This window comes from Myodes glareolus, chromosome 20, assembly GCF_982192425.1.
Source record: "Myodes glareolus chromosome 20, mMyoGla1.1, whole genome shotgun sequence".
NCBI lineage: Eukaryota > Metazoa > Chordata > Mammalia > Rodentia > Cricetidae > Myodes > Myodes glareolus.
Genome location: NC_142045.1, coordinates 15,530,731 through 15,550,645, shown reverse-complemented (window position 1 = coordinate 15,550,645; position 19,915 = coordinate 15,530,731). Strand labels below are relative to the sequence as shown.

Sequence of the window (19,915 nt, the reverse complement as noted above, 5' to 3'; positions counted from 1 at the left end):
AGCTAGTGCGGCAAACAAGGACTCTGTCTCAAACAGGGTGAAAGGCAAGGACTGACACCCCGTTATTCTCTGACCTTTACTGGCACACATAAGCCTGAACTCATATGCATATACATACAGATTTACTGACAGACAGATGCATATATGAATACACATTTATCTAAAAGCTAGGCACATTCTGAATTCCTTCAAAACTGGTTCTGTGATATTTGAAATTTCATTTTAATTTTCTAAATTTCAGTTTTCTTCCTTTGAAGTAATTTCAATAAATGCATGTTATTTTGAGGTTTCAAAGGCATTCATAAAAGTCAGTGCCTAGTATACAATTACTCAGTTTGTACTTGCAAATATTTTATATTAAATTATCTATGCAAACCTTACTGAATATTTGTAAATATTTAGACAGTGTATCAGATTTGTTTTTTATTGGCTTTGATTTTAAATATTCACGTTAAATGACCTGCTGCTATCTACTTTTTACAACTAGATTCCTTTAAAGACTAATGCATGTTTATTTAAGTAAAATATCCTTGCATAATTGAAATTCAAATCCAAAGAAGAATACACACACACACACACACACACACACACACTCCACATACACGAACAATTTTGCAAAATTGGAATGCAGAGTCAATTGAACTTAATGGATTTGAGAACTTACCTCTCCAATAAGTGGTGTCGTTCCATCTGCCTCACTCACCCAAACGTTTTGTTCATTACCCCTCCTATATGTGTCATATACTGCTCCATTGGCACGTGGATTTATAGATATCGCAGGGTCCTGATAAATTAATAAGATTCTGTAGGCAATATTTTAATGTACAATTGTATAATAATAAAAATATTTTACTAATTTATCCTTACCAGGATGATAACATATTTTTGTCCGTGGTCATGTAAATCCTTAGCAAATTCAGGAAGCCCATTGAAATTCACACTGTCATAAGTAAAGTCTTTTTTGTCTTCCATGTAGTCAATGTCGGTGACTTGTGCATCCTGGACATTAGCAAAGAGTGCTTCAGGGAGAGTTGAAAGGGCTTTCTGGTAATGTCAATCTTTAAGCACAAACATTTGCTTCATACAGAGAGAAAGTAACATAACAACGAACTCAACAAGGTCATAGGAAAGCAGTCTAGTGTAATTTAATCTCAAAATTTGAAAGGTAAAGTAGGAAGTCCTTAAAATCAAGGACAGCCTGAACTACAGAGTAGAGACATTGTTTCAAAAAATGATAAATTAATGTATAGTTTATTTTATACGAAGAAGAAATAACACTTTTGTAAAGCTGTTTGCTTTCATTCACATGGCTCATTTAGTTTGTTTCCTCTCTTTAGTGCTGGTTATAAAAGCTAATGAGTATTCGACTACTGAACCACTCTCTTAGCCCTAGATTATTTCTTTTTCACATGTTAAAGGCTTAAACTGCTATTAACTGACATTTGTCATTTATGAGCTTCATTCATGTCATATCTGTGTGTGTGTATAAAACATTTAAGAAACAAAATTTTATTCAACACATTTAAATATATATACCTAAATGTGTATAATTGTTAACTGCATTCCTTATACCCAAAGATAAGAGTACCTTTTACTCCTAAGCAAAGAAACCTTTTTTTTGGAGCCAGTGAAGACCTTTGCAGCAATCCACAATCATTGAAAATGCTTCGGACAACTGATGTTGGTGCTCCCATCCCAGACTGATACATCTACAGTGCAATCCCTACAGACTCAGGGAATATTGCACAAGAATGGGTAGGGAGACTGTAAGAGTCCGAGGTCTGGGACATCTGCTGTAAGATAATGTCTTTCTATGTGACACCATAAAATCTTAACAATATGGTCATCTAAGCTTGAACTGCGCAATGACAGTGCCAGTTGGCATATCAGCATTGATGGTAGAAATCTCACGAAAACCCAAACTTAAGTGAAGATTTCTAGTGAAAAATGGCAACTGAGAGAGGGAAAATCAGTTCCCTCCTCCCTGGAGGAGACCAGGGACAAGCCCTGGAACAGGTTGTTTAATACTACATGATCAGCTTTAAATACACATAGGAACATTAAATACACTCAGGAGGATGTATTTGTATACACATTTTTATGTACATAGCAGTAATTAAATAAGAAATTATGGATTTGAGAAGAAAGGGTGGGAACACAGAAGGAATTAGAAGACTGAGAGGGAGGGGGCAAATGATTAAATACAGCACTCATTTATGAATTTTCTGAAATTGTATTAAAAATTGACAACAAATATTTTCATTTTGATAAAACTCCTGATAATATCTTCAAAAAATATGTTTAACCAAATAAGAAGAGGACATTAATTTGAGAAAAGCAAGAAGGTATAAACTAGAAGGTCTGGAGGGAAGAAAGGAAAGTAAGAAATGATGTAAACATATTATAATTTCAAAAAAGAAAAAAGGAAATGAATTCAATCAACCTACGGACATCATATAAGAATGTAGAATACATTTACCATGTATCACTTTTATAATTACAAATGTTCTAGATCATCAATGTAACATACTTTATGTATTCAAGTATCCTGACACTTTTCATCATTTCCTGTTATGTTAAAATGCTTGTCCTTTATCCCCCATCCCTAGCAACCTTCCTTCTCCTTACATATGGAATGCCGGCTTCCCGGTTTCTTCTGACGACTTCCTTCACTGCATCTAGTGACTGGTAATTCCAGCGACTCAGTTGAAAGCCAAGATTCCAATATGCAGGCATTGCTGGTCGACCAATGAGCTTGAGGAGGAAGGGCAGTCAGTTAGTTTCAACAAAGAGAAATGTCTCTGGGATTACTAATAATAATGTGCTCTTTATTCTACAATCCTTCTAGTATTCGCTGAACTATATGCTATAAATACAGACTCCCCTCTAAATTCTCTGTTTCTCCTCAAAGTCTCCAAGAACCTTCTCATAAAACATTAAGTTTTTGTTCTGTCCCACATTAAGTTTTGTATTTTGTGTTAAAGAAACCCCCAGGAAAATAACATTTGCAAGATAAACATTTGTCTATCATGGAAAATTACTGACAAGAATTAATGTATCCCTGGTGCATGAGCTAACTTGGATGAGCCCATTCCCTATGTGGGGATGCTGTGGTCAGTCTCACTCCAAGAGGAAAGGCCTTGGTCCCACCCCACCTTAAAATGCCTGACTTTGTTGACATTTCATGCCACTGGGAGGAGTAGATGGGAAGTGGACTTAAGGGGAGGGAGAAGTGGGGGAGAACTGTGATTGGAATGTAAATGAAAATTTTAAAAATAAATTAAAATAAAAAAGAACTAAATCATAGTAAAAAAGAAATTATACCACAAAAGTATGCTTTTTTGTCATTCATTCATTTTCTATTTTGATCAAAACTGTGAATGACCTATACTTTCATTGACAATTTCTATTCTCCAAAATATTATACTTTCTTTTGATTTATTTAAGTCAATCAAATATTTAAATTTTATCAAAGATATCATGACTAAATAAAGTTTTACTCTGTAATGTTTCAAATAAATATTACTTGTGAAGTTAGCTATCTCATCATAAAAATTAATCTAAATAAAAATATACATTTACATATATTCAGATATCATTATACATGGAAATAATGAAGATAATCAGCTAATGTCTTTAAATTTTGTTAAGAAACATACATGTAGAGAAGAAGTCCTATGCATGCAACAAGAAATTATTAAAGAACTTATAAAGCAAATTGTTGTAGGAAAATAATTGACAAACTCAGTCTGAAACCAACCTCTTGGTATTGTTGAACTACTTGTTCAGGTGTGTCTCCAAGAAATATATAAAAGTCTAGTATGCCTCCAGTAATTCTGTAAGTAACTATTGGAGTTGGCTGAATGAAGACCTCTACAAAGTAGAAATAGGAAAAAATATACATAATTTGAGAAGTGTCCATAATGGTAAAACAACTGTCACACACATTTAAGAGCATCTTGTTAGACATATCAGTGCACATAATGTTCAATTATTAATATAAAGTAAGCTACCGAAAATAAGAATAAATTTGGGAAAGCAGAATGCTGCTTGTAAGGCCTGTGACAGGCTAGCCAAGGTTTCCCTCTTCAGAGTTGCCAAGGATGCTCTGGAAAATGCAGAGCAGAACATAGAGGGTCAGACTCCTAACAAGATCAAACGTCTTGCTAAATTCATATCTCAATTAATTATTGCAATTTAAGATTAATTGAAACATTGTATAACCACACATTAATTTCTAAAAAAAATCCTAATTTTTTAACTTAACATTATACAAATAATTGACTGGATAATTATGGAAATCACTTCTCTTGCTGAACAATTGTTCACAAAGCACACAAGGTATGCTTTCCCAAACAGGAATATTCACAATTAAAACCTAATTCTAAAACCTTCCAATTAAATTTCACATGCTGTTGCTATTTACAAAGTTGTTTATTTTGAAGTCAAATATCTATGATGGGAATCAAAATAGTAGTTGAACATGTTAAGATAAGTTTCATGTAAACATATTATCAAATAAATTATTTTTACCCATTGCGTTGCTGTTCATGAGAAAAACACCATAAGACTTTCCAGTGTTATCTTCGATGCCCATGAAGAATGTCTGATGCCCGTAGAGATTATGGTTGTTCTGAAAGGTGAAGTTCAAAGATTAAATTTTGAACTGAATCTAAAGTTAAGAAAAAATACGCTGAAATGGATTTACATAAAACTTGCTTACTTTTTCAATTTATCCTCCTATAGCTCTATACTAATTTCCCTTACTATATATTACATAAAGGATTATAGTATATAAATAATATAATGTACTTCAGTAAATAATTTCGTGTTTGCAAAAGAGACAACATGTATTAATAGATCACTTGCTTCTCTTTGCTTTATTAAAATTAAATACATTTGAATAAGCCATTTAAATATATACATTTGTCAGGATCCAATTTTTTTCCTACAGGACACACAGAAAGCTGTCTATCTTAGATTCTGCAGTGTGTTTGTAAAGAGAACATGAGAACCTGAGATGGTGCAGGCGAGTCCAAAAAATGATGGCAAAAGGAAAGTTATGTTTTTTTTGCTTGTTTTATATATAAACCATTTTACATAAATAGTATTGTCAAATGACATAAATGTATCAGCTTTTCCAATGTAATGATTTAATGTATAAAGCCAAGAAAATCTCGTACATCACCAGGAAGTTCATCTCGAGTAAAGATTGGCCACGTTTTCCAGTACAAATCATGACGAAATCTCTTATGAATATGCTCCCCAAAGCCATAAATGTATTCACTTGGAAGTTTGGTTGAAATCTGCAGATACTGGTTAGAGTACACCAGTGGACCAATACTGGTATCAAACCTGAACCACAAAATAAAAAAGAAATAGTTTGTGTACAGAAGAAATATTTCCTCCTTTTAGTTAAGGGTAGACATCATCCATGATTTTCAGAGCGTCAGCCTTCAGCTGCAGTCATTTATTGAAAACCCAAACTGTCCCACAAATTAACTTGTTTATGGTATCAACATAACTTTGTTTCCATCAATACAGTTTTTCCCAGGCACTCTACTCTCTAATCCTCTTCAGGTCTCAGAATATCACTACCACTAACACTCGTGCTATCCAGAAGCAACTTACATATGAATAAATAATAGATGTATACATACATAAATAATGCAAGTCCTGTTCTCAAAGAGTATAACCCAGGTTCGAACTGTGTTTATTGCGTTTAGGACTGCACCATTCTACTGATTTCATTTATGATAAAATTAATTGCAAAATCAGGGTTTCGATAGTCAATAAAAGATGTCATGTCAAAATTTTGAAAACATATCATTCGTTTCTCACTCATTATCAAAGTCTCCGTATCTTCTACCATTTATCCAACTTGAGAATCACTGTGTTTCTCAATTTTATGGTTAGAATTGTCTAGAGTTCACATGTAATTGATTCAGTAAAGTATTTCTCTTTCAGTGTTGGACTTCTCTGCTTAGAATTAAGTACTTTTTAGGAACTATCACAAAGCAAATTGTAAAAATGTCCAAATCTATTTAGTCATAAGATTTGACTTTCAGCACTATTCAACGTTACCTGTACCCACACTTTTTCATATTTAAAACTTATTTCTTTTATTTTAAAAGCAATTCTTCTTTTGAGATTATACTATAATTACTACATCATCATTCCTTCCTTCTTACTTTCAAACCTTCTCATATACCTCTCCTTACCTCCTTTAAAATCTGTACCTTTTTACTATTAATTCTTGTTACACACATTGTGTGTGTGTGTGTGTGTGTGTGTGCATGTGTGCGTGCGTGCATGAGCACATCGTATGCAATGCTACCTGTATAAAGGCTGAAATTTTTACAGTAAATTACTAAGTTATTTGCACCAATAACTGCTTGACCCAGATGATGCATTCTAAATGGAAGTATTCAACTTGTCTTTAACTTGATCTATGCAAGCAAATGCTTTGGATATTACCTTATAAATTAACACCGAACTGAATAGAAACCTGAATATTAATATTAATATTAATTCTGAATATTCTGTCAGAAAAGAGGAAATAATGAGCGTAACGTACAGAGCAGCCATTCTTACATATGAGTCATATTGACAATGTAAAGCTGTATCAGCACTTTCTTCCATCTCTGCCTTCAGTTGGGGTCAACTGATATTTTCAAAATTGTATTTTAGTTTACTTCTTTCATGGAAACCAAAACTATTTCATCAGCATAGTATTTATAGATCCTTACTGACACTTTTGGGATATCCTTTGTGAAATGGCACTGGCAATCAGAAGTTCATATCCTCTGGCAACAGAATAAGATTGGCCACCTATTTGAACGGATGTAAAGGCAAAATGAAATTATCACTTACAAGACTCTGTTGTTGCTTTTCCTGATCACTTTGATGCTGAAAGGGTCTCGAGTGACTTGAACATCATAAAGTGCATTGTCAGCTGAGATTCCAGGAACATCTTGTACAAACTGATGTGGAACTTCATATCTTCTATTATTTGGATCTGTAATCTGTCAAGATTTTATATATAAACAGTATGTTATAGAGATACTCCCAATTCTGATTGACTGCATGCAAGCAGTATACACACACACACACATACACACACACACACACACATATGTTATTTAATACCACAATATAAATGTAACATTTGAATGATTTTGTAAGGATAAACCATACAAATTCCTAAGAATTAATTATATTTAATTGGTTAAGATGTTTTCTATATGGTTGGATAAATATATTTATTGATAATATAAGAAAGATATTGTCACTAAGTATAATTTAAAACTATCCTTTAAAGCTTATTATTTTAAGTACCTTAAGTACCTATCTCTATAGATATTCCAATGAAGACTGAATATTTTATTTTAATTTTTTAAATAACTAATATTTTAATAAATTAAAAACCCAACAAATGAAAAAAATCACACAGTGAAATTCACCACACCCTAAATCTATGCATCTCAATGAATCTCTAGACTATAAATAGCCATTAAACAGAAGCTGGGAAGGTTTTCATGGGATTTTAAGCTGGCGGGACAGAATATTTTCTATGCATGTATCCTCATCTTGAAAGAATTAGAACTAGAAAACAAATAGTTGTATTTTTTCTTTCATATCTGCTGTTTATTACTTCTGTTCTGTATTTACTCCACCCATTATCCTTTTAAATTTTGCGATTTTATTTTCTCTAGAATGGAATAGCATTCTATCTATCTATCTATCTATCTATCTATCTATCTATGCTATTATATATAAAATTGTATATGTATATAAGGTATAAAATTTTATTTATCTATTCATCTGTTAATTGTCTGCTAGTTTTATTTCATCTTTTGCCCCAGTGAATAAAGTGTTTTGAAATAGCTGGGTATGGGGGCTCATGCATTTATCCCCAGCATTCAGGAGGTAGAAGAGTGCAGATTTCTCAAGGCTGTCCTGCTCTACAACGCAAGTTCCAGGACAGTCAGGAGGACAACTAAACAGAGAGACTTTGTCTCTAAAACACTATATACAGAAACATCTTTAATGATATGTTTGACATACATTGTGGTAATATATCATTTTTCAGCATATTCATTCACATGGGGTCTATCTTTTCAGTGAAAAACTGACATATTATATAAATAATTTAAGTCTTTTAAATTTTTGAATGTTTTCCTAAAAAAATTGCACAATCATCCTTTTCCTCTTCAAATTATATGTGTGTATGTGAGTACATACATCCACGACTAGCCCCCTTCTATAAGCCAGCAGTCTCTCTCTTTAAACTCAAGAATGTAGTTCCAGCCATTGATTTCATAAAGCACTGTTAACTTCTATCAGCTCAAATTTTAAATTAACATCCTGGAAAGATCTCTCGGTGGGTAAGTACACTTATTGTGCTCATAGAGTGAGGACCCAGATTCAATTTCCAGGACCCACATGGTTGTTAACAGATATCTATAACTCCTTTTCCAGGGTCTGATAAACATGCCTGGCTTCAGTAAGTATTTGGCATACCCATAGTGCAAAAACATTCACAAAGACAATGCATCTATACATACAAACTGGATAAAGGATGAAAATGCTTTTAATAACAACCCTACAGAGACTACAGTTACATGTCCTTTTTAATACAAACATTTATTGGGCACAAATTTTTCTGAAGACAATAACATAAGTATTTTAAATAGAATATGTTACTTGAATTCTTGAAAGATAACTACGGAAGAAACTTTTATTATTGAAGTTGTCTTCAATGGGAGAATTACACATAAAAGGGTAATTAGTTTGGTAGTCATCTTTTAGAGATAAACTTTTCCCATGGTGGACAACACATGGTAAGGGAGTGTGTTCTTCAAGTATATTTTATGTCAAAAATCTTTCTAGAAATATTTAAAAGCAAAGGCTCGAGAGATGACTCTTGTTAATATGTCATGTTGTTCTTACAGAGGTCCTGAATTCAGATGCCTGAATAGTCATGGTGCCTCATAACCTCTATAACTTCAGTTTTAAGAGATCTATTGGCCTCTTCTGACCTCCATGGGTACTGCTCTCAAGTGAACACACACACACACACACGGAGACAGACAAAATTTGCACATATGAAATGAACAGAAATAAATTTTTAGAAATAGTAAAAGTCAAACCTTGAACCGAAAACGATTTTGGGTTTGTCTCTGAGTTGTGAGGAGAATACGTGTAATGTCATTACCAAACAGAGTAGGAGAAGCAATCCTGCTCAATGTAGCTTCATGTCCTTAAACAAAATGGAGGGAAGCACATACGTTTGGAATAGTTATAAATATTAACATTTATTACTAATTTATCTAGTTTAATATTTTTCTAATAGTATCACAAATAACTGTTGCTTTTTTATATTGCATGATGAAACCATAAAAATATCTTAATATAATTTTTTAAAATTTTGCTGTATGTATTTTTGGAACTCTATTGAAGATACTGTTTTCATGAAAAACTAAAATAGACTCTTTCTACTCAGAACATGCCATGAACGATCATGACAGGGACACTCCTTACCTGTATTTGTTGTGATTATTGACTCAGCACTATAGCCATGGTTGTTTGCAAAGAAGCACCAAGGAATGTCAGAGCTGTTCCATGGGCGCCAGCAACAGCCACGCTCTGCACATTTTGCCTGGGAAAATATTTTAATAAATAACATGAATGGCATTGTAATAAGATGTACTAGTATCTGTTTTTCCTAACTATTATCAGTTTCAGCAAGCACGTTTTAAAACGCTTTACCCTCTCATAATTATGTTTGTCCCTTCGTCATTATACCAGTGAAGAAGAATTTGAATACTTGTGTTTACAAGACATCAAAGTCAGGTGAATTGACATGAATGAAAATGTAGATTCAGTTCAAGCCCCTGTAACTTATAGCAATGACGAGGGCTTACAAACAGGATCTTGTACGTGCTAGATTACTGCTTCTTCGTCACAGTATCAGCCCAAAGTTTTATAACAAGTTGTCAACCATTAATTAGTTAAACATATTGGTAGCTGAGGAATATTAAAGTCAGAACAAATTACTGTAATTTAATAAGCATTACAAAATGTTGACTTACAGTGATTTGACTAACTACATGAGAAAAACATAAAAATTAGAAAAAGCCATAAGTACGGGCATACATAAAATGTTGAATGGCATGGTAATATTGAGCATTGTCAAAACAGAATTGAAAAGTCATATTTCAATTATGAAACATTTTGGCAAAATGAATACTGGTATAATATTCACATAATTATTTTTGTGAAAACAGTATTTCAAGTGCTGTAATCTAATCAACAGAAAGTCTATATCAAATTCCTATCTTCATATCACATTAAAATGGTTCCATGGACAAACACACACACATTTAAACGTTACACCTAAGAGGGCAAAAGTATCAGTTGGTACTTCTCATAATATCAAATATGTAAGCCTTTATTTGAACAATTTTATCTCTAGTTACAGAACCTATCGAAACATCCTTAACAACACAAAGTTATATATGCTGTAAAATGATTAGAACAATGGCCATCATAGCAGATTCAGGTGTTTTATTTTAACTAATTGCAAGCAAAAAATATAACCAGACAAAGATGGAAAAATATGAAAAGGTGTGAGGTTATGCTTAAAAAACAAAAACCAAGCACAGCATAAGAATATTCTGACAAAGTGAAAAGTTAGCAAAATGAAATTATAGCAAATTTTTCAAAAGACACTCTATTACTACTTTCCTGTGGCTACCATAAAAGCCATGAAATGAAAGGTGGTTAAAGGTGACAGAAATAAATTCCTTCAAAGCCCTGCTGGTTAGACCCCCCTAATTCAAGGTGTCCATGAAGTCATGCTTCCTCTGAGGGTGCTGAGGAGAACCTTCCTTTTTTCCAAGACTCCCAGTGACTCTGGGAAGTGTTGACAACCCTTGGCTCTAACCTTCACTCAGTTGTTCTGCCTGTCCCTCTGCATAGATTCTCCATATAAAGTCTACAGTCGGAACTAAACTGATCTTTAAAAACACTTTCGCAAATTAACATACAGTTTTCAGACTCTTCAAGTTGACACAAATCCTTGGCAAGCACAATGTCACTAACCACATGCATACATTATAGTGTTATTTTAAAAACAATAAGAACGTTAAAGGTAATTGTTATTAATTTTAGTTTATTTGTGGAATTTAATCTTTCTTTTGTTTTAAATTTTTCAATACTTTTGTTTACTTCTCTAATTTCATGTTTTTTTCTGATTTGTTTAAAAGACAAGTTCAGGTTAAAAAGCATTGACAATCCATGAGTAGTCATAATTTCAGTAAAATACCATAAATATAATTGCAAAAAATCCTTAATTCTTTTTAATTATTTGTCTTGAGTACATGTACATGCTTTAACCAGAATTCTATTGCATGCCTAATATAATACTTAGTTGAATCACTGGTATAAACAAAATTATGTTCTCAAATTCAAATGCTGTAGGCAGGCCTTACCTCCTTTTCCCATATTAGTTTATTTGGCAATAGTACTTTTAAAGAAGAATAGGGGTTTCAATAAAGTCATAGCATGGAGCCTCATTCAAGAATATTGGTGTCTTTATAAAAACAGCTCCCTCCTTCTGGTGTGCATACTAAGAAATGTTCCTTGGGGATGGCAAGAAACTCTATCTAAAAAAAACCTAGTAGTAAGTACTCTCTAGATAACCCCCCAGGGAGGTAGATCATTTGCTTCTGATGAATTAAGTGTCCTTTCTCAGCAGACAGAGGCCATTACAGGAAGCCATCTTTTATCAAAACAATGGTGTGTTGCCTAGCTCCAACTAATATATGTACAGTCCAACCCTTACACCTAAGATTCCAGAAGAACAAGATCTCTCTACTGTGGCACAATGTCTTCTAAATATGACAGGCAAGACACACCCATGATATCTGGACAATACGGTTACCCCCACAAGTGAAGAACGTAATACAAGCAGTAGATATGCCAGTTTGGATGCAAAAAAATCTCACAAGGTCCCACTCCTAGATGAAAAGTTACAGGCAGTCAGCAACTGCTGACAGAGGGGCAATGAGTCTTTCTAAAGGATATGACCCTTAATTTGTTATCTAATACCAAACAATCAGCTCTGAAAACATGCAGAGACAAGCAACTCTAAATGGACCCAGGAGGATGTATTCATTCAATTAGTTTTATATATGTATCAATTAAAGAAAAAGAAGGCATGAATGTGAAAATGGCAGGGGAATGAATGTTGTTAGTAGAAAGAAAGTAAGGGATGGGAATGTTGTAAATAAGCATATATACTTAAGAAAATTCAAAGTCCTCAGTATAAACTAGAGAAAATGGCTACTTTGTCTCAGACAACTCGTCTCCAGAGTTATGGGAAAAAGGTGCAGAAACTGTCAATTTTGAGATATTTGTTATGACAGCCTAAGCTAACTAAAATATTGAATGACAAGATAGCTGTTGAGTTACCATTTTTACTCTTCCATACTTTGTCCTTATTGAACAATGAGTATGTGTGCCTTGTATACACAAAGTGTTTCATATTTTAAATTTAGGTATGAGTCAATTATGATATATCTTCAAAAGTATAAAATCCAAAAGAATTTTTATAATGAAAAAACTTATGGAAATAAACATAAAATAATCATTTTGACTAACTCAATCTTAGATGTCTTGTTTGGACTAAATAATATATCTTTAAATGCTAATTTTTATATTTAGAGATTAAAATATAGACTTTAAGTTAATAAACTACTGTATTATGTTGTCACTAAAGAGAGTGGAAAACTACAGCTCAAGTGTCTTAAAGACTTTACAAGGTATTACTGAGAAAACATTATTGGAAATACGTGAATAAAAATAATATTGTAAAAATTCATATAATAAGTTTTAAATAAATATTACATTTACAATGTATATTATAATTTAAGTGAGAGAAAGAAGAAAGAATACTCAGGCCATATTCTTGATTTCTGGCACATTTTATTTTTTATTCATCCATCATTTGCTTTATCAGCATTTTGTAGTTAAAAAAATCCCTTTTAAAATTATCTAATTGAAATCATTTATTATACTAGTTAATGACTAATGCCTACTGAGTTTATGGAACACGAGCTAAGACTGAACTTTGCACCCACTTGCAGAACTCCTCTGACATACTCATTTAGCCTTGAGAAGCTCTTCGAATTTCCAATTATGTCTAAAGTTCAATGAGGGAGAGTTATTTTGATAATGTAATTTCTTTTAAACTATTTTAACTAAGCTTGAGTTTATTTTTTTTTATCTAAATGTCAAGAAACTGTCTTTGTGTTGCTGTCTCCTTCTACCTCGACTTCATTTCCTGTACTTTGGATAAGCCCAGACCTTACAATGCTATGTAAGCACAATCCCACTGGGGTGTATTGAGGACATGGATTTATATTCTTGGCTAATTTCCCCAGGCACTCCTCAGACTTATGATCATCTTATCTCCGGTTCTCTCGTAGCTGGAATTACAGCCATGAAACATATGTTGGACCCATTTTGTCTTTTTTAATGACAAATGCAAATATATTTGCTGAAGTAGAGTTTACTTCATTAGCTTAGTTTTATTACTATTATTTCATTACTAAACACACGAAAATAAAAATATTCTTCAGCAACTTAATGGATTGAATAACAATAAAGAGCTAAAGATCGCATCGAAGCTAAATCACTGCCTCTTTATATGATACTTTCTTAGAAGACCAATATGCTTCCTAAAAGGATTGAGTGTTAATCTTCAATTATGTATTGAGATAGTAATCAGAATATTACCTTTTTTTCATCTGTAACAGTAATCACTGATCTATTTAGCTGTTTCATTGGTGAGCAATAGGAGATAGTAATATAAGTACTATTATGATTAATACTTCATTTATTTATTTAGTTTCTGATAACGTAAAAATAAAATCTTGTGTAAATTAAAGGTCTGTCAATATTTTATCATTTTGTTTGATAGGGAATGTTGAAGTGAGATTCAAACACAAATATTATAGAACTTGTCAAATATGGATATAAAAGTCAAATACTTATTGACTTTTTACAAATTTTATGAATTAAAAAGTCTGGGTCATTGTATGGTTACATGAATCTTATCAGCTTCTCTGCTAATTGTCATAGATTTAACATATAAATATAGTTAGAAAGTGAATAGTATTTAATTTTCTAGAAATTCTTCCTTTTGGGGACTTTTGAGATAGGGTTTCTCAGCAGTTATGGAGTCAGTCCTGGAACTCGCTCTATAGATCTGACTAGTCACAAACTCACAGATATCCAATTGAAAAACTCTGCTTCCCAAATATTGGGATTAAATATATTTGCCACCACTTCTTGGTGTGAAATATTACACACCAAATAATGTAGTTTAAACAATTCTCAAGTGTTATTTAAGGGCCCTGTACTAACAATGATTATACATTAAGAAAGCAATGAAACTTTCATGAGGACGTATAATATCAACAATAGTTTGGTAAGTATGAATGGATATTAACCTCTTAATTTGAATTGACAAAAGAATCGAAAACAGACTTATTAATATCAATTCTTTTATGTATTTATATAGAGAAATAATGGGAGCATAAGTAATGTTTTTGTTTAGATCTTTAATAATACAAATTAGCTTATATTGAACAGTTATCTGCACATAACGGTGTATATATTTCTAAAATCATCCAGAACAATTTTGGCAGACCTGTGTTGGAGTTTGATCTGGGATGCAGTTTATTCTCTCATTGGTAGAATCATCTTGCTCAGTGGGACACTTTCCAAGGTTTGGAGTTATTACTGGAAGAAAAAATATAAAAATTATTTTATGTATTTCTCAAGTAATTAATATTTTGTTTAACAAATGGATGGGTTCATTTTATATCTAATTAAAATTAAATCAACTTCTGATTCTAGAAGACCGATAAATTGAAGCATTTGTCAGTAAAACAAAAGGTTTAAATAATATTTTACAATTGTGTGCATGATCTCATATCTAGTAGAGATGAATATTGTCTTTATAAAGCTGTAAGCAATATGATAATGACATTGGTCAGATCTGTAACAAGTGTTTGAAGTACAATGTATAACATCCTTTTCTCCTATTTGACCAATAGAAAATGACAATGTGATTATGTTAGGAAAATCTGAATAGAAAGCCAAAGCTTCAAGTCACCATCTTTGTACTTAGTCATGGACTCTCTGTTTCATCAGTTATAGCAAGGACAAAGAGAATTCTCTCTATAACATCCATGTATTATTCAAGTTTTTGAAAACCAAATATAAAATCTTGGCATCCTCACAATTGAGTGATGAGATGGTGTGAAGCGGGGGAGAACCCATCGGCAAATTATCTCGCCTGTTTTCAAGTTTTACTTCTTTGCCTCATTTCTCTTTCTTAAATAATGCATGCTGGAACGTCCACTAATGTAAAAGTGCACAGATCCCTTAACTATAGTGCTTTCTATTACAAACATCAGACTCCAGTGGACAGAAAACGTTGTAGCTATTTCAGAATATACACTGAGCACTTCATGTTTCATGTCACTTTTCATAAATTACTTAAAAGCTACTTTTGATTTCCTTAGATTATTCACTGGCCAGGCAACATTACTTTGGTCTTCTTACATAGTTATGGAAGCAAGAAGGCAACTTGTAACTTGAGAAAGTTAGTCCATTGCTTCCCTCTCGCAGGCACCTCTCACAGTTCCCAGCAGTCAACACACAGCTACTGTAGTAACATTCCCCTAACTTCCCTTGGCTGCTTAAATGGATAGTTTGGCTTACCGTCCACGCCAGGCACATTTGTTGCTAAGACAACAACTAGAGCAATAGCTATTATTGTGACGATGATAAAGAGGACAATCAGAGTGATCTCTAATGCGCTGAATTTCTTTGCCATCTGGGGAAAGAAAGGAATTTTTGCAGAAATATAAATTTTTTATCAGTAAGGCACAATTAATTATGAATATTTATATATTAATTTCTAAGCAAACAAAGCTGTGGGAATTTATGCTATAACAACAGTGAAAAACAAAGCTGCAGTGAGTTGGAAAGAGGTGGGGATGAGGGCTTTGGGATAGAGGAAAGGATAGGGGATGTAACCTAGTTACATTTTAATCTAAAAAATATATATATACCCAAAAATTGAATACAGTACAACAAAAAAGATGTGAAAATGCATAGTACCATGACAACAACCTTTCTTTATGTAGAAAACAAGAACAAAAATTATAGACAAAGATCAAATCATATATGACTATTCAAAAACTCTAGAGGCTAAAATGATCCATTTTGTGAGTGAAAGTTGCAACAAAAATGTTACAGATCATGCAAATTTGGAACAAAACTTCATAAGCTACAATTTACAACCAATTTTACAAGTGAAATACCTTATTAGATGGTGGTTTGATGGTGTTAATGAATGGTTCTTGTAGCAATAATTGAATATGCTGTAAAATCTAGAATCTATTCTGCCTATGAAGATATTCTTTTTAAAAAATACTTTCTCTATGCCTCAAGCTTTGCAGTATTATTTTAGATTTTCAAATCTATTTTATACTATAAAATTACTTAAACAAAACCAAGATTCCACCTGTATTTGAACTAAAACCGTTAGAACAAGCTAGAAAAAAACTGCTTATATCTTACAAAATTTGAATTTATTCCTCTGCTTTTAGAACACGCGACATATTTAGAATGAAAAATTTACTATTTGGCTATCAAAAAGTGCAGATAGAAATATTTCTAAGATAGTTAAAGAAAATGTATATTTGTTTAGAAACATAGCATAGAGATATAATGAGACCTGGAGACTTACCTTAGCTCATAGCCTGTCCTATTTGCTGTGCTGTGTTGGAGCTGGAAAGGCTGTTTAAGTAATGATCAAAGAAAATTGCCCAGGTATATATTGACTACTCATAAAGTTTTATTGCACTTTCATAAGCATATCGACCTTTAATGTTCTTCTGTTCAACATTCAATTGCTAAAGCCTTAGTACTGAAAGTAGTTTACATAAATAAACCACTCTCCCATCCCATGTTAATTAATAACCATATTTTTAGATAGCTTTTGACGTTTAGATAGTAGGACATATTGAAACAGCACATTATCACTGTTTGAAACTGCTTTTTCCCTTTAAAAAGTCTGTTTTTATTTCAATATTTGGATGTGGATTTATGAATTTGTATCTCATTTTATGAGATTTAAAAACGTTTGACCAATGTAGATTATAAAATATTTTCAAGGACCAATACTTAGCTGGCAATTTTCTTTACTGTGATAAATCAAAGGTTGGAGCTAATATTTTACATCACAAGTCTTCAAATGACTGGAGAAGATTTGGAAAATCATGGAATAGGTATGTGGACTCATAACCACTTCTATGTTTTTGACATTGTCTTCATATTTGGCACTAAAGCTGTTTCTTTGCAGATTTTGATTTAGTTCATTCTTATGTTTGCTTTTCACTGTATAAAGAAATAATTAAACTCAAATACATCTGGATGAAAACAATAAAAGATAATTCTATATTAGAAAATAATAATTTTATAAGGGTTAATCATGTATATTACAAGTCCAAAGACTGCATAACTTAGGAATTTCATAAGAAGAATATATAAAAGTAGGGCTTAAACAACATATATTTCTTTTATGTAGGACACTAACTTTTTTGAAAAAAAAAACCATGATGTAAATGTTTTTCTGTTCATACTGCAAACTTTACAAACTTTTGATGCTGCTATTTGAAGATATTATTACTATAGTTTTTGAGAGCATAGGACATGATATAAGAGATCTAACTTGACCACAGATTCTGTGGGCAAATTTATTGAAGAATATATTTCTTTATGTAAAAAGAATTAAAGAAACTGCCTAATGTTATGCTCAATGAGAGAATACAATCATATGTATGTTACCACTGCTTCACCCTGACCGTCACAAGGGCAGTCGACTTTAATGCTTGCATTCTGCTGGAATTCTGCAAACACATTCTCACTTCATTTTAAACAGAGAAATATTGAAATAATAGAATCACAGAGTAAAGAGCAATCCCCTCTCCAGGCAATCTGAGTGCAAATGTGAACATAAACAACAAAAGGCAGTAGATAAGACTCTGGGGAGAGATGGAAACCATAGTTACAAGGAAACAGGATGAGATTGCCCTGGACTGGCCTCCATGAGCAGAAAAACAAGCTCAATACAACAGAAAGCTTGAGAGGGTCATTCTTTACATATAGATTGTGTAAACATATGTGGAAAATATCAGTTCTCCCCAAATCCCATAGGAAGCAAATATACAAATGTAACCAATGTATAGAAAGCTGATACATAGTAGTCTATGAAGTTCCAAGGTAACAATGACCATTTGGAAGCTGCAGATAAAACATATATTATAAATATATATTATATATATGTATATGTATATATATATATATATAGAGAGAGAGAGAGAGAGAGAGAGAGACTTGTTCTTGTAAAAATCACTTTACAAGAACAAAAGCCACATACCTGGGTAGAATTATTTTCTTACTATAAGAAGATACTTTATTCTGAAAACTTAAAAAAATATTGATGAAAGAAGAGTCAAATAAAGGAAAAGATAGAATTCTTGCTTATTGTCAAGTTGATAGTTCTACCAAAATATGTATGTTTTCAAATACTGTAGTAAAATTTTATTTTTACTCTTTCTGTGTCTTGGCTGTAAGTGTTTTAATGTAGATGAACAAATTAGGACTGTGTACCCTATAGTCACTTATTTTCTGTAGTTTGGCCAGTTGAGGATGTTTTGCTGAATAGAATGGGGATAAGGAATAAAATCTAAACTAATCTGTGTGTATGAAGATAAAAATTTATAATAAATTTATAATCTATATTTTTTTAAAAAAAAATGGAAGTTATAGGTTCTCTTCAGGGCCAATAAACTTTTTGGTCATGGATAATTGGCTATTTGTTTTGTGTGAGACATGAATTCCCTTCCACTTAATGGAACTTACATCCAATTAGACAGTTATTGGCTATCCCTCTATTAAAGTGACATTTTTTAACCTTTGGGGGTTAAAAATGACAGTAATGGTCATTCTTCTTAGAATCTTCAGCTGTTTTTCTCCCTTACATAGCACCTTCCAATGACCAGTTCATTTTTAATTTGAATAACAGACAATTTTAATTATTTATTTTTCATTTTTCTTTTGTATATGAACATATTTTAATTAGGAACTTTTGTCTTTTCCAATTGCACTCTGTTGACCCAGATTTAGAAACATAAAAATCATGTGTTCTCTCTCATATGTGGCTCCTAATTGGAATGTTTGTGTGTACGTAGTAAATCAGGACATGTGAGAGTGTAGGAGGCCCTGATACTAGATAAGCTAACGTTGAAGTGTGTGTAGGAGGAGGGCAAGGATCACAGTTGAAAGGTCAATAGGACACAAGTGAAGTACAGGAAGCTACTAAAGTGTGGGGTGATAGAAAGGGAAAGGGAGAGAGTGGAGTCGAAAAGAAATCACAAAATATTTGTTTCATAAATATCATTGTGAAATCTAAAATTTGCATGCTAAGAAAATTTTATTTTTAAAGTAAACTAAATCATTAAACATATATGGCTGCATTTTAGTACATTCTCTTCTGTTATTCCCGCCTGCCTGATATTATGAATTGAGCATTTTTTGAATCCTTTTGTTTCTATTCTGTTATTTGATCTGTCTTCTTACTCCCTTCTACCAATGACCTTAAATAATCTGTTTAGAATTTAATAGATGATTAGTCCATATAAAACCATGATACTTATTCAATTATAAAATTTTTATAATTTATAAAATTATAAAAACAAATTAATTGCAGTCATCAAGCAAGACCTTTTACCACAGCACATTTTGTAATGGAATATAAACATGAATTTTA

General features: G+C 32.3%; 1 protein-coding gene across 1 annotated transcript in view; it reads right to left on the bottom strand.

The window, feature by feature from the left end:
* The window catches only part of Si (sucrase-isomaltase), a 65,819-nt gene extending 48,829 nt beyond the window's left edge, over window positions 1-16,990 (bottom strand). Inside the window, 12 exon segments of the mRNA XM_048424806.3 lie at window positions 665-784; window positions 868-999; window positions 2,629-2,754; window positions 3,761-3,873; window positions 4,534-4,633; window positions 5,184-5,355; window positions 6,874-7,025; window positions 9,153-9,262; window positions 9,544-9,661; window positions 14,720-14,811; window positions 15,799-15,913; window positions 16,832-16,990. Coding sequence (XP_048280763.3) covers window positions 665-784; window positions 868-999; window positions 2,629-2,754; window positions 3,761-3,873; window positions 4,534-4,633; window positions 5,184-5,355; window positions 6,874-7,025; window positions 9,153-9,262; window positions 9,544-9,661; window positions 14,720-14,811; window positions 15,799-15,913 — 1,350 coding nt within the window. The 5' untranslated portion in view covers window positions 16,832-16,990.
* Window positions 16,991-19,915: the final 2,925 nt, after the last annotated feature.